The sequence below is a fragment of the Notamacropus eugenii genome, chromosome 5 (genome assembly GCF_028372415.1).
Source record: "Notamacropus eugenii isolate mMacEug1 chromosome 5, mMacEug1.pri_v2, whole genome shotgun sequence".
Taxonomy (NCBI): domain Eukaryota; kingdom Metazoa; phylum Chordata; class Mammalia; order Diprotodontia; family Macropodidae; genus Notamacropus; species Notamacropus eugenii.
Genome location: NC_092876.1, coordinates 420,358,941 through 420,373,425, shown reverse-complemented (window position 1 = coordinate 420,373,425; position 14,485 = coordinate 420,358,941). Strand labels below are relative to the sequence as shown.

Here is a 14,485-nt window from a genome sequence, read left to right as displayed (position 1 = left end):
CACCGGACACGCCACGAGCGAGCTTTAATCCGCGTCCACGTCCAGAAGCAGGTCTCAGTCCGGAGGCAACCGTCAGGACCACGTCACTGACCTCCAGAGCGGGGAGGGAGAGCCGCGGACGGAGGAAGGAGGCCGGCCGTCACGTGAGCAGCGCGCAGGCGCGCCTGGCCCCGCCCCAGCGCCCGCTCTTCCTTCTCCCCCCTTCCTCCCCGCCCCCTCTGCCGCAATCCGCCCCGCCCCAGAATCCCGGCGCCCGGAGCAGAAAAGCCCCCCTCCCTCTCCTCCCCGGCCTCCTGGGTGGCACCTGCGCACACAGGTTTGGCCTAGAGCTTCCGAAGCCGGCAGGCAGGAAAACTGGTGCGTCACAGTGCAGAGAAAAGGGGCCCCCTGCTGTGATCTCGCCTCTCCCCCTCCGCGGCGGCGCCCCCGAACCCCCCCAGCCCCAACCCTGGAAGGAAAGGCAGGGTCCCCGGGAGAAAATGAAACGTGCCCTGGGCCCCCGTGTCCCTGCAGGTGCCCCAAAGAGGCGCAACCCCGGGGGAGCCCGGCTCCAGCCGCGGAGCCTCGCCCGAGATCCCCGCCGTACGTGGTCTGCGACGGGAGGACGAGCGGGGCGAGCCGAGGCGGTCCGGGGGAGGGGAAGGGCCGAGGGCGCACCCACGCTCTGCACGGGGTCAGTGGCGAGTGACCCGCTGTCTGGTGCTTCCCGCCCTCAGGTTCCCCAACGCTCCGGAGGCTATGGTGGAGAATTCCCCGTCCCCGCTGCCGGAGAGGGCCATCTACGGCTTCGTCCTGTTCCTGAGCTCCCAGTGCGGGTTCAGTAAGTACGGTTCCGACGGAGCGCCGGGTCCAGACCGGCCGGGAGGCTCCTCGGGGTGATACCGCGAGCTGGTGACACCCCGGGGTAGGGTCCAGCCTGCTGCACCTTGGTGTCACCTTAGGGTCTGTGGGGCACGGAGAGGGACGTGGAGATTGTGCCGTGCGGTGCTACCTGCGTGAGCCGCAGCCCCTGACCTCCGGGCCCCTTGTGTGGAGTGGGCTTGGGAACGTCTCATTTAGGGCATTCCCCTTCCCTGCGCATACCCGCCGCACCTAGCTGAGGCACTCACAGGAAGGCCAACGTGGATGGCCGGAGGATGCCCAGCCAACGTGGGGTGAACAGGCCCCTTCCTCCCTCCCTCCCTCCTCCTCCTCCCTCCCTCCCTCCTCCTCCCTCCCTCCCTCCTCCTCCCTCCCTCCCTCCTCCTCCCTCCCTCCCTCCCTCCTCCCTCCCTCCCTCCTCCTCCCTCCCTCCCTCCCTCCTCCCTCCCTCCCTCCTCCTCCCTCCCTCCCTCCTCCTCCTCCCTCCTCCTCCCTCCCTCCTCCTCCCTCCCTCCCTCCCTCCTCCCTCCCTCCCTCCTCCTCCCTCCCTCCCTCCCTCCCTCCTCCTCCCTCCCTCCCTCCCTCCTTCTCCCTTCCTCCCTCCCTCCTTCCTCCCTCCTTCCTCCTTCCTCCCTCCTCCCTCCCTCCCTCCCTCCCCCTCCCTTCCTCCTCCCTCCCTCCTCCTCCCTCCCTCCTCCCTCCCTCCTCCTCCTCCCTCCCTCCTCCTCCTCCCTCCCTCCTCCTCCTCCCTCCCTCCCTCCTCCTCCTCCCTCTCTCCCTCCTCCCTCCCTCCCTCCTCCTCCTCCCTCCCTCCCTCCTCCTCCCTCCCTCTCTCTCCCTCCTCCCTCCCTCTCTCCCTCCTCCCTCCCTCCCTCCCTCCCTTCCTCCCGTCCCTCCCCCCTCCCTTCCTCCCTCCCTCCCTCCTCCTCCCTCCCTCCCTCCCTCCTCCCTCCCTCCCTCCTCCTCCTCCCTCCTCCCTCCTCCTCCCTCCCTCCCTCCCTCCTCCCTCCCTCCCTCCTCCTCCTCCCTCCCTCCCTCCTCCTCCCTCCCTCTCTCCCTCCTCCCTCCCTCTCTCCCTCCTCCCTCCCTCCCTCCCTCCCTTCCTCCGTCCCTTCCTCCCTCCCTCCTTCCTCCTCCCTCCTTCCTCCCTCCCTCCTTCCTCCCCCCCTCCCCTCCCTCCCTTCCTCCCTTCCTCCCTTCCTCTCTTCCTTCCTCTCTTCCTTCCTCCCTCCCTCCCTTCCTTCCTTCCTCCTCCCTTCCTCCCTTCCTCCCTTCCTCTCTTCCTCCTTCCCTCCCTCCCTTCCTTCCTTCCTTTCTTCCTTCCTTTCTCTTTCTCTCTCCCTCTCTCCCTCCCTCTCTCCCCTCTCTCCCTCTCTCCCTCTCTCTGTCTCACTGTGTCTCTGTGTCTCTGTCTCTCTGTCTCTCTCTCTCTGTCTCTATCTCTGTCTCTGTGTCTCTGTCTCTGTGTGTGTGTGTCTCTCTCTCTCTGTCTCTCTGTCTCTGACTCTGTGTCTCTCTCTCCCTCTCTCTCCCTCTCTCTGTGTCTCTGTCTCTGTGTCTCTCTCTGTCTCTGTCTCTGTGTGTGTGTGTCTCTCTCTCTCTGTCTCTGTCTCTCTGTCTCTCTCTCTGTCTCTGACTCTGTCTCTCTCTCTCTCTCTCTCTCTCTCTGTCTCTCTCTCTGTCTCTGTCTCTGTCTCTCTCTCTCTCCTGGACCCTCCTGGCTTCAGAGTGATGATCAATAGTCATTGTTGCTCTGTGCAGCCCTCGCTCAAAACAAGTCATGTCATCATTTCTCTGATGACATGCTCTTTGAAAACGAAGGACGAACACAAACAAAACCTACCATGAGACATTTTGCATTACTGCTTAGAGGATTGATCCTGCCTCTCATGCATATTAGTTGAGGAAGCGGGTAAGTCACCTGCCTTCAGATTACCCCAGCAGCTTGCTGAGATCAACTACTGCTGATTTACTGATTTGCGGTAGTGCATTATGGCTAATTTCTAAACAGGGAGTTCCACACAGTGATGAAATCACATCTGGACCTGATAATATTTACAAAAACTAAATTGCAGACCTTTTCAGAAACATGTCAGTTCTGCAAAGTGAACCATAACTCTTTATAGACAGTGTTTGAAATCTGGGGTTATGGAGATCTCTAGTCTACAATCGAAAGTTTGCAATTTGAGCAGTTGCACAGCATTGACTAGTTGCTGTCCACAGTGGGATCTGGGCCTCACTTGTGAGATTGCTTAAATGTCCCATTCCAGAGGAATACAATTCTTTTGACCTTTTAGGCCATTATCATTTTGGTTGACCATCTCACCGGAATACTGTTAGAAGTAGAATGCTTTAAGTCCTTCTGAAGTTTTAGAGTTATAAGATAAAGCTGCTTAGGGAATCTAATTAATTTGGTGAGTTCTTCATTTAACTTAATGAGATGATAGGGAGTAGAGAAATTGAAAGGGCACTTTCCATTTAGAATCCACAGGGATCTTGCAGATAGGAAATTGGGAGCTTTGGATGACTGAAGTTCATGGGGATGAAATTTTATTAGAAAACCAAAGATTTTCTTTCATCAGAAAACAAGAGTAAGATAATAGACCAATGCATGTTCTTGATCTTCAGCACTGTTCTTCTTCTTTCAGAGTGTAGGAAGGGGAATGGAAGGAATTTCTCCCTTTTTCCACCTCTCCTTTCCACCCTCAACCCACCAGAGTAGTTGATGGCAACTTGCAGCTGAAGCACATAGCTTAGATAGATCTTTTTGCACACAGATACAGAAGGTAGTTCATGAACCCCAACTAGCAGTGTTTCTTTTGCAGTCCTTTGTATTTTATTTTAAGTATTTAAAAACATTTATCTCAGAAGTGGTCCAGAGGCTTTATCAGGTTGCCAAAAGGGACACAAAACAGGTTAGGAACCCTAGTTCTAGGAAAAAAGTTTTCCTGGTAAAGAATTATTCATGGAAAAGGGAAGAACATTCATCTTCTTTCTTTTCCTTTTACATTTGTTTGTTTTAATTTTTGCTTTCCTAATTGTTACCCACAATGCAACTTTCAAAGCTGGTGTTCCCCAAGATCATAGAATCATAGATGTAGGCCATCTATTTCATCACCTTCATTTTAGAGATGAAATGAGCCTGAGAGAGGTTAAGTGACTTTCCCAAGATCACACAGGTAATAAGCACCAGGATGTGAACCTAGTACTTTGACTCCAGGCAACTGTTGTTGTCTTATTTGTCCTTTGTTTTCAAAGAGGACCATGACATCAGGGAAATGTTGACATGACTTACATTTGACTTTGACTTCAGTGATGGAGGGCTGTGCAACGTCACCAGCCTCATTTTCTCCTCCAGAGCCATCTGGGTCCAGTGGCCAGATATTCATCAGGACAACTGGAGATGGCCCAGAATGCAATGGTTAAGGCCTTTTCAGGTTCTCACCTTGAATGAGGTAATGCCCATTAGGTGAATAGGCCTCTTTAAGAAATGAATCAAGGGATGGCCCCTTTAATTAGAAAGAAAAAAAATCAAGCTGTGAGAGGAAGACCCTTAGGATTGCTGTTCCAAAGAGAAACAGTTGCCATTGACATTGATGCTGAACCAGGAAGGCCCAATACAGCTGTTATGTGGAGGTTGGGTGGGGACCTATTGTGGTCCAATCTGTGAACTTCAGAGTGACCCTCACTCAAATCAAAGTCAACTGTAAGTCATGTCATCATTTCCCTGATGTCATGGTCCTCTTTGAAAGCGAAGGACAAACACAACCTGTGAGTAGACTGAGCTGCCTAAATGGGGACCCAGCCAATTGGGCAACTCAGCTCGTCCTCATCCTCTCCCTCTCCTTCTCCCCTCCAAAGGAAGGTAAATTTTGATGGCCAGAAGCTGCCCAGCTAACTTGGGGTTTACTGGCCAGATTTCTCCCCTGTACTAGCTAGTCTTTTCTTCTCTTTATCTTGAATCCATGGTGAACCATTTCAACACTACACTCCCCTCCTCTCTTGAATCCCTACCCTCTGTGTCATATCACTGATTACTCCCAGCCAAGCTTTAGCCTTGGACCACTCCCGTCATTTGTAGCCTTTGCTGCTACACGTGTTGCCCAACAAAGCTGGAGAAAATTGGACAACCATTCTGATTAGGTCCCCTAGAAATCTGTTACACAACCTCAGTTGTGACTTACTGCTGCTAGCCGGTCCTTCTATGCCTACATTATGAACTCAGTATCCCACTCTCCAGAGCAGTTCTTTAAACCTTTTCATGTCTTCTCAAGCCTCCCATGGTTCCCCTCCCTCCACCTTCTCATATAAGAATCTTGCCTCATTTTCAGAAAAATTGAAGCCATTTGCTATGGCTTCACTCCTCTTCATTTCATATCTCTCATACGCATTCTGGCACTATCTTTTCCTTCACTCTTGACTCACATGATGAAATAACCTTACTCTTTACCAAAGCTAACTGCTCTATTTGCTCAAGTAATCCCTTCTTATCTCCTCCAACAGATTTCTCCTGACATCATCACTGAATCACTTATTTTCAGTCTTTTCCTGTCTACTATCTAAACACACCTATGTCTCCCCCATATTGAAAAAAACTCTCACTTGATCCTTTCCTATCTTCTGCCCTTTGTAGCCTGCTGGTGAGTTAGCCTCCCTCAAGTATCCTCCTAGTTCAGACTGTCTTCCATTCAGCCATCAAAGTGATTTTCCTAAAGCACAGGTCCAACAAATCACCCTCTCCCCACTCCATAAACTCCAGTGGCTCTGGATCAAATACAGAATTCTCTGTTGGTCTTTCAAAGCCCTTTATAACCTACTCCCTCCCCTTCCTCCAGTTTTCCTACACCTAGTCCCAGCCACATGCTCTTCCATGCAGTTCTGTTGGGCTGTTCCCCAAACAAGACACTCCGTCTCTGCTCCAGGCATTTCCTCTGGTTGTCCCTCATGCCTGGAATTCTCTCCCTCCTCGTCTTCTCCTGCTGGCTTCCCCAGATGCCTTTTAAGCCCCAGCTAGAGTAAAAGCCCCTCCCAATTCCAGTGCCTTCCTTCTCTTAGTTACTTCCTGTTCACCTGTGTGTAGCTTATATGTGTATATTTATTGGTTTGCTGTCTCTCTTTAGACTGTGAACTCCTTGAGGTCAGGGACTGTCTTTCATCTCTCTCTTTATCCCCAGTTTCCAGCACGGTGCCTAATACATACTGGCTGCTCAATAAATGTTTGTTGATTGACTGCAGCACAGGTTCTCCATATCCCTAATGGAAAATCAGTCTGGTAGCAAGATGTGAAAGTTGCCTTGTGCTGGCACAGATAGCAGCCTGACTTCAGGGGAAATCAGAGCAGAAAATGGCATGGGGCCAGAGGAAGGGCTGGATCCTTCTCTTACCTGAGGCTGTAGATCAGACTGTTGTAGCAGAAGTTGGAGTCTCTTCATGAAGGGAGATGTCACTTTGAGGCAGATGGTAGTCACACTCTCTAACCTCTTGCTGCCTTCCCTCAGGAGAAATGACCAGCTGGAGATGGAGGACCGTCTCACTATACTATAGTGGCTTCCTTAGGAAAGCCCCCTTCTGTGGCTGAAAAGTTAGATTCTAGTATCACATTAGTATAAGGGTAAGAAAAACATATTAGGAAAGGCTGCCAGAGTAATGGTTATTGTTTTAGGGGACTACAGTGACTTCTTTCCCCTGACCCTATTTCTTTTTTTTTTTTTTTTAAGATAATTCTATAGCTCTCAACTTCTCTACCACCAAAGTTACATTTTTTTCCTATGGTGCACATAGCCTGTATCTGGTGATCTCTTCCATTCTTAAAACAGAAGGAATATCTCTTTCTTCTGATGGTGATGTTCATTTATCAGACCAGCTTATATTCCTTTCCCTTGCCTCATTACTTTTCCAGGCAGGACAGATTTGTCCTTGGTTCTGTCTTTGTCTATAGTTCCTGAGTGTTCTTTCAGCTGAGTTGGCAGCCAAAGCATCTTCACTCATTTAGTCCCACGGTACCATGAATAGGTCTAATCAGCCACAGTCCGACACACTGAAACTTCACTTTATCATGGTGATGTCCTTTTGATCCTCTTCGGGAATGAAGGACAACAACCAACCAACCAACCAACCATGAATAGGTAAATAGCATCAAGATAATTGGAGTTGAGTATTTGTCCTATACTTTTTTTGACTCATTAGTTAGGTCAATATTAGTTTCAGCATTTTGACAGACTTGATAAACCCTTTTAGGTCAGGCTAGCCCTTGACCTTATCCTTCGGCTACTTGGAGCATTCTAATCAAGTCTCTGCTTCTCACCATTAGTCTAGATAAGTGGTTGTTCACCTGGATAAGAACTGGAATGTCAATTCCCGTCTTTGCTGCTGCCAGCAACTTCAGTCAGTGCTTCTGCTACCATTTGTCCAAGACTAATGTCTGCATTCTCAAATCAGTCCGGGGTTTATGCAATCACATTATCTCTCACAACCATTCCCTTTTCTCCCCTAATGTGGCCACCACTCTATTTTAAGCCCTTGAGGATTACAGTAGCACCTCTCCCCCTACACAGCTGCCAAACTGATTTTACAAAAGTAGTCTGACCATCTCACTCTTCTACTGAGTAAACTGGAATGGCACCTCTGTTTCCTCTAGGAAATAAGTTGTGTCTCTTTAGTGTTTAAAGTCCTTCACAGCCCAACCTTTTCCATGCTTATTACACATTATACATTCCAAACTGATCTTCTTTCTGCTTCTCCCATGATGCTCTGTCTCCTTTACACTTTTGCACCCACCGTCCTCTAGGCCTTGAAGGCTCTTGTACTTTCCCATGGCCTCTTAGAATCTTTTGTTTCCTTCAAAACTCTGCCCAAGAGACACTTCTCAATTAACTCTTTCCTGATCCTTCTAGCTGCTGATTTCTTACTCCACAAAACATTTACCTGCATTTGTCATTTACATATTTTATGTTTGCTTATTTATTTACATATTATCTCCCCCAGAAGAATGTAAGCTACTCCAAAACAGGGACTGTGTCCTTTTTGTCTTTTTTCTCTTTTGTCAGTCCACTGCCTGGCTCATTGTAGAAGCTTAATGTTTTTTGATTGATTGACCATATGGCCATTTGTGACTTAACCTCTCAGTATCCTAGGCAACTCTGTAAGATTATAAATTACAGATAAATTGTTGACCTGTATCAGTGGAAGGAGTTCCCACGGGGGAATTTGCTTTGCATCACAGGTCCTAACCGATAAAATATCTAGAAGTTGCCCATAGACAGGTAAGTAGTGAAATATATAAGGAGCATATGCCTGTAAAGAAGCTCACTTTCCACAGACAGAAACAATGACATCTATTTCAGAGTTATCTAAATACTAATCAGAGGAGCTTAAAGGGAAATCAGTGCAACTGTTGGCAGTTTCACTGTTTAGTAAAACTACTTAAACCCTATCTAAAGTTGTTAATTGGCTCTGCAAAGAAAAAAAGTTGCAAAAAACATTACAGTGGGCAGTTAGAAATAGTATTTCATGTATACATATATATGTGTATATATATATGTAATTAATAAAATTGTGATCGTTGCCTGTGTTAGGGCAACCTTCTCAAATATTTAATGTGTTTTTCATTCAATTCGGCCGATAGTAATAATATTTATACATATTTTTAAACTATACATTTGTAGTAGAAAAAACATTCTGGACAAACTTTACACAATAACTGAGAATAGAAAAGAATCCAGAAGACAATGCCAGTATCTTAGCAGTATAAAGAAATTTAAAACATCTTAAATAATTTCCAGATTTGTTACTGCCTTAAACATTTTATTTGGTCCATTCAGCCCCTGTTGTTATACTAATAAATGTTGGATCTATTGAGTTCTGAAAAATTACAGCAATTGTGTTTTCCATTTTTATTAAATAGAATAAATTTTGTTATTTTCCCATTTAGACCATATCTAAGTTATTTCAGGCATTAGACTTCCATTTACCTGGTTATACTAAATTCAAATCTTTCCAGTGCTGTTTTACAGATTTTGCTGTTTTTTCCCTCCTTTATCACTGGAAGGCTGAACATGAGGTGATTGGTGTTCAAGAAGCAGATGCTTATTTAGAAGATGGATCCTAAGACAGAGAGGGGTTTCCATTTAACCTGATGAATGGAATTTTGTTGTTGTTTAGTAGTTCAGTTGTGTCCAACTCTTCATGACCCCATTTGGGGTTTTTTTCTTGGCAAAGATACTGGAGTGGTTTGCCATTTCCTTCTCCAGTTCATTTGACAGATGAGGAAACTGAGGCAAATAAGGTTGAGTGACTTGCCCAGGGTGTCACAGATAGTAAGTGTCTGAGGCTGGATTTGAATTCATAAAAATGAGTCTTCCTGCCTCCTGGCCAGGCCCTCTACCCACTGCACCCCCGAGCTGCCCCTGGCTGAATGGAGCACTCATACCTTATATCTTTGAAAGCTTTGAACTATTTTTTTTCAGTGACTGGTTTGGAATTAGCCTCAGAAGTTTTCTGGAACCTTAAGTCACTTTCTGCAATTCTTCATCATCATTAATTCATGCAAAAAACACTTATTAAGTATTCACAGTGTGTAGTACAACTAGGCTATGAACCCCATCATACACCATTAATTTAGGTCAGATATCTCAAAGAGAAACCTTTTATGGGCATAATGCCAAAATTTAGATTCTTCTCTTTATGGCAGCAGATGTTTATACCTTTTACGAGTCACTGTGGGTTATACCATGATGAATAATATATAGTCCCTGAAGCTAATCAACTAGTGGAGGAAAATACATAAGCTTAAATAACTATAATTCAAGACTTTTTGGTAAAAGTACCAAGAAGACAAGGATCCACCCAGTACAAAGTCTTCCTCCTTTCCTGTAAGAGTTCAGAAGATGGAAAGATTATTTTTAGCTGTCATGATAAAAGAAAACTTTCTGGTTAAGGTCTTAGAATATGTCCTTTATTTATGATATTTAAAAATTTTTTTTCTTTTGCACAGTACTCTATCTTGTGTGGGCATTTATTCCTGAGACTTGGTTAAACTCCATAGGACTAACATATTGGCCTCAAAAGTAAGTTGAAAATATACCCTTAATAAAATTATGAAGTTCATTTTACTGTCATCATGAGGGGTTATGTATTTTCTTTAGAAATCTAAACACTGGCTTTTTCTTTTTCATGCCTCTGTAGCATGGAAATTTTATCAAAAATGGCTTCAGAGCCAGGGGTCAATGAGGTGGCTTTTGGGACTTTGAGAATTGTGACTTTTAAAAATATGTATAATTGACTTAACTATTCTGTTCTACAGGTACTGGGCAGTTGCTTTGCCAGTCTACCTCCTTATTACTGTAGTAATTACTTACATATTGATATTTGGAATTAATATGGTGAATACTTCTCCACTGGACTCTATTCATACAGTCACAGGTAAATTGACATAGTGATTGGATCAGATCATCTTTTTAAAGTTCAACAAAAAATTGAAAAATATTAAGATAATAAGGTATACAGGCAATATACAGTATGTAAGAATCCTGGACTTGGAGTCAGGAAGACCTGAGTTCAAATCTCTCCTCATATGCTTACTAGCTATGTGACTAAACAACTCTTTCAACTTCAATTCCTTCATCTGTAAAATGGAAGTTAATAATAAGAGCACCTACTTCACAAGGTTGTTGTATAGATCAAATGAGATAACATATATGCAGTACTCTGCAAATCTTAAAAATATGGAAATGGTGACTATTATTATACCTTGACTTTGATATAAGCTACTATATTGTGGAAGATAATTGATTTCATATATTGACATTAGTACAGTCATATTTTTATAATTTTGCTCTAATAACAGTAATTATACCTGTTTTATATTTTAACAACTTTGTATAGTTTTACAGTGTGCTTTCTCATCATTATTTCATATGATCTTGATGAATAACCCTGTGGAGCAAATAGGACACAATTTATTATCCCTCTATTCTAGATTAGGAAACTGAGGCTAAGACATATTAAATTATTAGCACAGAATCTCAGATTTGATAGGGACCTCTGGGCATGTAGTCTCACCCGGCTTGGGGGCGGGCGTTTAGGATGAAGCTGGATTTGAACTCATGAAAATGAGTCTTTTTTCCTCAGCCCTTAATAAAAGGATTTGTTCTGTAAAACTTGGACTCAATCAGAAGGCTGCACCCAAGGACCTAGAAGGCCACATGTGGCCCAGTTCCCCACCCCTGGGTCTTACCCATACCTGAACAAGAATCCATACCACAAAATACTCAAGGGTCATTCAACTGAGAGTTTCAATAGAGGTCTAATTTCTCCTGGAGGCGGACTATTCTGCTTTAATTATTTGTGAGTTTTTCTTAAAATCAAGCCTAACTTCAGCCTTTTCAGCTCCTTGTTCTTATCCCTGCCTTGTGGGGATTAATCTCTTTCCATGATAGTCCTTCAGTTACTATCATGCTAAATCTCAAACCCAGGCCTACTGACTCCAATTCCAGTGTTCTTTGTACTTATATCACATAAATCTAAAAAACCATTTTCATCCACATTTAGGAATTAGGTTGGGAAAAAAAAAAGGTTTCCTGCTTTTGTTTGGAGAGTTGATTATCATTCTTTCTCATGAGAATATATTTTTGGTTGCTGTTGTTTAGTCATTTCCAATTAGATCTTGACTCTTCATGACCCTATTTGGGGTTTTCTTAGCCAAGATACTGGAGTGGTTTGCCTTCTCTAGCTCATTTTACAGATAAGGAAACTAAAGCAAACAGGGTTAAGTGACTTGGCCCAGTCACACAGCAAGTGTCTGTGAGGCTAGATTTGAACTTAGGAAAATGGGTCTTCCTGCCTCCAGGCCAGGCACTCTATCCATTGTGACACCTACCTGCCCTATGAAAACATAGACTTTTTTTGAAATAATGAGTTTTTTTTAAGATGAATTTGAATTTTAGTCATAAAATATCTTCCATGACCACCTCCCAGGGCATGTTCCCTATGCTCCCATATCTTTAATGGCTATGAGACAAAATTGGTTCTAAAGATTTGCATAAATAATAGTAACAAAACCATAATTTGGGCTCCATTAACGTCAGTAAATATAGCACTTCCATGCAGTTGTGCTCTGTGAGAAGTGTGCTTTTCCTGAGGGAAAAGCTAACTTTAAAAAAATCATTCCTACACTTCTGGCAAAATGTTAGTATCTGCTGCAAACCAGCTATGGGAAAATGAATGTGTATTTACTGTCTCATAAATTTTTTTCACGTTTTTTTGTGTGTTTAAAGAGAATTTTAAGCCTTTATTACTAAATATGTCAAAGTGTTTGTTATCACTTTATGATTTGCAGTGAGGAAAATTGTTTTCCTTTTGCCTGTTGAAATAGGTTGTTGGTCTTGATAAATATCTGAAACTATGACCTAGATCACTGATTTTCAGCTTTTTCAAGGTACAAGAACTCCTTTTAATTTCAAAAAAACATTTTCAGATCATTTTATGATGGTATATATGCTAACATATATTAGTTGGAAAAATAGATAATGACAAAAAGATTGCTTTGAATTGGTAACACTTCTAGATTAATTTGTATTTTATTATGAGAGCTTCTACATACACTTAAAAGTAGAAATAAAGCTATTTGCATATTTGCCTACTCTGTATAAGTTATATTTACTTATTTGTTCCATTAAGGCACATCGCATATGTCATTGGTGCAAAATGAAGACCCAAATGAGAATGCTTGGTGCCTACATTCATTGTTGGACTTCTTCCCATAACTCTGCAGTCCTCTAGAGGTCTCTAGTTCACCGATACTGATTGACTGAACAAGATCATTAGCTTTAAGCAATGTTTTGTTTTTTTTTCCAGATAACTATGCCAAAAATCAGACACAGAAGAAATTTCAAGAAAAAGCTGTTCCAGCCTTAAAGGACATACCTATTAGTGAAGTAAACCAGATGTTCTTTATTGCTGCCAGAGGACTTCACACTAAAAGCTGAATTATACAGAGAACATCTCAATCACAAACATTCATTTAAGAATTTCTTGAATAGGATGATTTTGACTATGACCTTCTACTTCCCTCAAACACCTCATATTAATTGAGAAGGGGAAAAGATCCAAGTTGAATGGATAGAGATTTGGTCTTGAAGCAAGGAAAACTTTGATTCAAGTTTCACTTCTGAGACAGGAGCTGTATGACCCTGGGCAAATCACTTAACTTCTCAATGCTCTATTTAACTGTCTAAAACTCTTGTCACAAAGAAGGTGCAAACAGACTCTTGTGGGGGTAACCTACATCAGTTTAATAATGGGTCCAGTCCCTCTCCCTACCAGATTTTTCTGGGAAGGTACTCCACATATTAATTGATAAATGGAAGAAATGAAATACTGTATGTCATGTACTAACCAAGAAACTCCAATTAGTCTAATTAATGTTTGATTAAAACTGTAGTTAATGAACAAGAAGAGTTAGCCCCTTTTTCACTTGCTTTTAGTGGGCTAAGTATTCAAACTGCTTGCCACAGAAAAGATTGCATCTGATTCAATTCAGCAAATACTTATGAAGTACCTAGTATATGCAAGACACTGTGCTAGATTCTGATACTATGAAGACAAAAACAAAAACTGCCCTCAAGGAGCTTACATTCTATTGAGAGGCTATGACATATACATATAAATATAGTTAATATCTGAAAAGAGGGTGTTAAATAAGGAGGGATTACAAATGTTTCCCATAGGAGGTGACCTACCTGTAAGAAGCTAAGAATTTCAAGGTGAGGGAGTACATCGTTAGCATGGGGACAACTTGTACAAAGGCATGGTGGGTGATAAGAGCTAGAATTCTGAATATAGCAAGCAAGTAGTAAGACTGTGACTGAATAAAAAAACACACAAAAGGGGAATGATATGAAATAAGCATGTAGAGTAGAGGACTTTAAATGCCTGGCTAAGGAGTTTGTATTCCTAGCAGTCATATGGAGTCACCGAAGGTTCTTGAGCCGGGGAATAAGAGATCTGTGCCTTAGGAAGATAAATGTGGCATTAAGTGGAGGCTACATTGGAGGAGGAAGAGATTGGTAGCCAAGACTATATTTACGGAGCTGTTAAATTGGTACAAATGAGAGATGATGAAGGTGAAAAGGGATATGTGAAAAGTCTAAGAAAACTAAAGGTGGTAAGAGGATAAGTTTTTAAAGTCTGAATTCCAGGCAGGAATTTCTGTTTGATCCTGAAGGTGATAAGGAGCTACTGGAGTTTACTGAGCAGGGATGGGGTAGGAGAGTGGCGTGTGATATGGTCAGACCTACACTTTAAGAAGATAACTGCAGCTGAATGGAGGATGGATCAGAGTGGGGACAGACATGGGGCAAGGAGAACAATCAGCAGGTTATTGTAGTAGTCTAGGTGCGAGAAGAAGAAGTCCTACACCAGGGTGGTAGCAATAGCAGAGGAGAGAAGAAAACATTTAATATGAAAGATATTACAAAGGTAAAACTGATAGACTTTGACAACAGATTGAATATAGAGTTGAGAGGAGAATCATTGAGGAAGATGCCTATATTGTGAATCTGGGGGACTTGGAGGATGGTGGTGCCCTATTTTGATAGGAAAAGGAAAATTTGGAGAGGGTTTGGGG

General features: G+C 43.7%; 2 protein-coding genes across 11 annotated transcripts in view; one reads left to right on the top strand and one right to left on the bottom strand.

Moving 5' to 3' along the window:
* Positions 1-109, bottom strand: part of TTC3 (tetratricopeptide repeat domain 3) — a 149,938-nt gene extending 149,829 nt beyond the window's left edge. For 7 of the 8 annotated variants that reach the window (XM_072614952.1, XM_072614956.1, XM_072614954.1 and 4 more), the window contains exon 1: positions 4-109. The gene's annotated coding sequence lies outside the window, so the exon portion shown is untranslated. The remainder of the gene's footprint in view (positions 1-3) is intronic. The other variant, XM_072614958.1, reaches the window with a different exon arrangement.
* PIGP (phosphatidylinositol glycan anchor biosynthesis class P) lies at positions 55-13,308 on the top strand. Of its 3 annotated transcripts, none has more exons than XM_072614966.1 (5): positions 55-143; positions 717-820; positions 9,854-9,926; positions 10,163-10,281; positions 12,715-13,308. In XM_072614966.1, exons 2-5 carry the CDS (start codon positions 739-741, stop codon positions 12,843-12,845), a joined length of 405 nt encoding a protein of 134 aa, XP_072471067.1. In that variant the 5' UTR covers positions 55-143; positions 717-738; the 3' UTR covers positions 12,846-13,308. The 3 variants fall into 3 exon arrangements, with proteins under 3 accessions (XP_072471067.1, XP_072471069.1, XP_072471068.1); XM_072614968.1 differs by lacking the exon at positions 55-143 and adding an exon at positions 190-357; XM_072614967.1 differs by lacking the exon at positions 55-143 and having other exon boundaries at positions 506-820.
* The last annotated feature ends 1,177 nt before the right edge of the window (positions 13,309-14,485 follow it).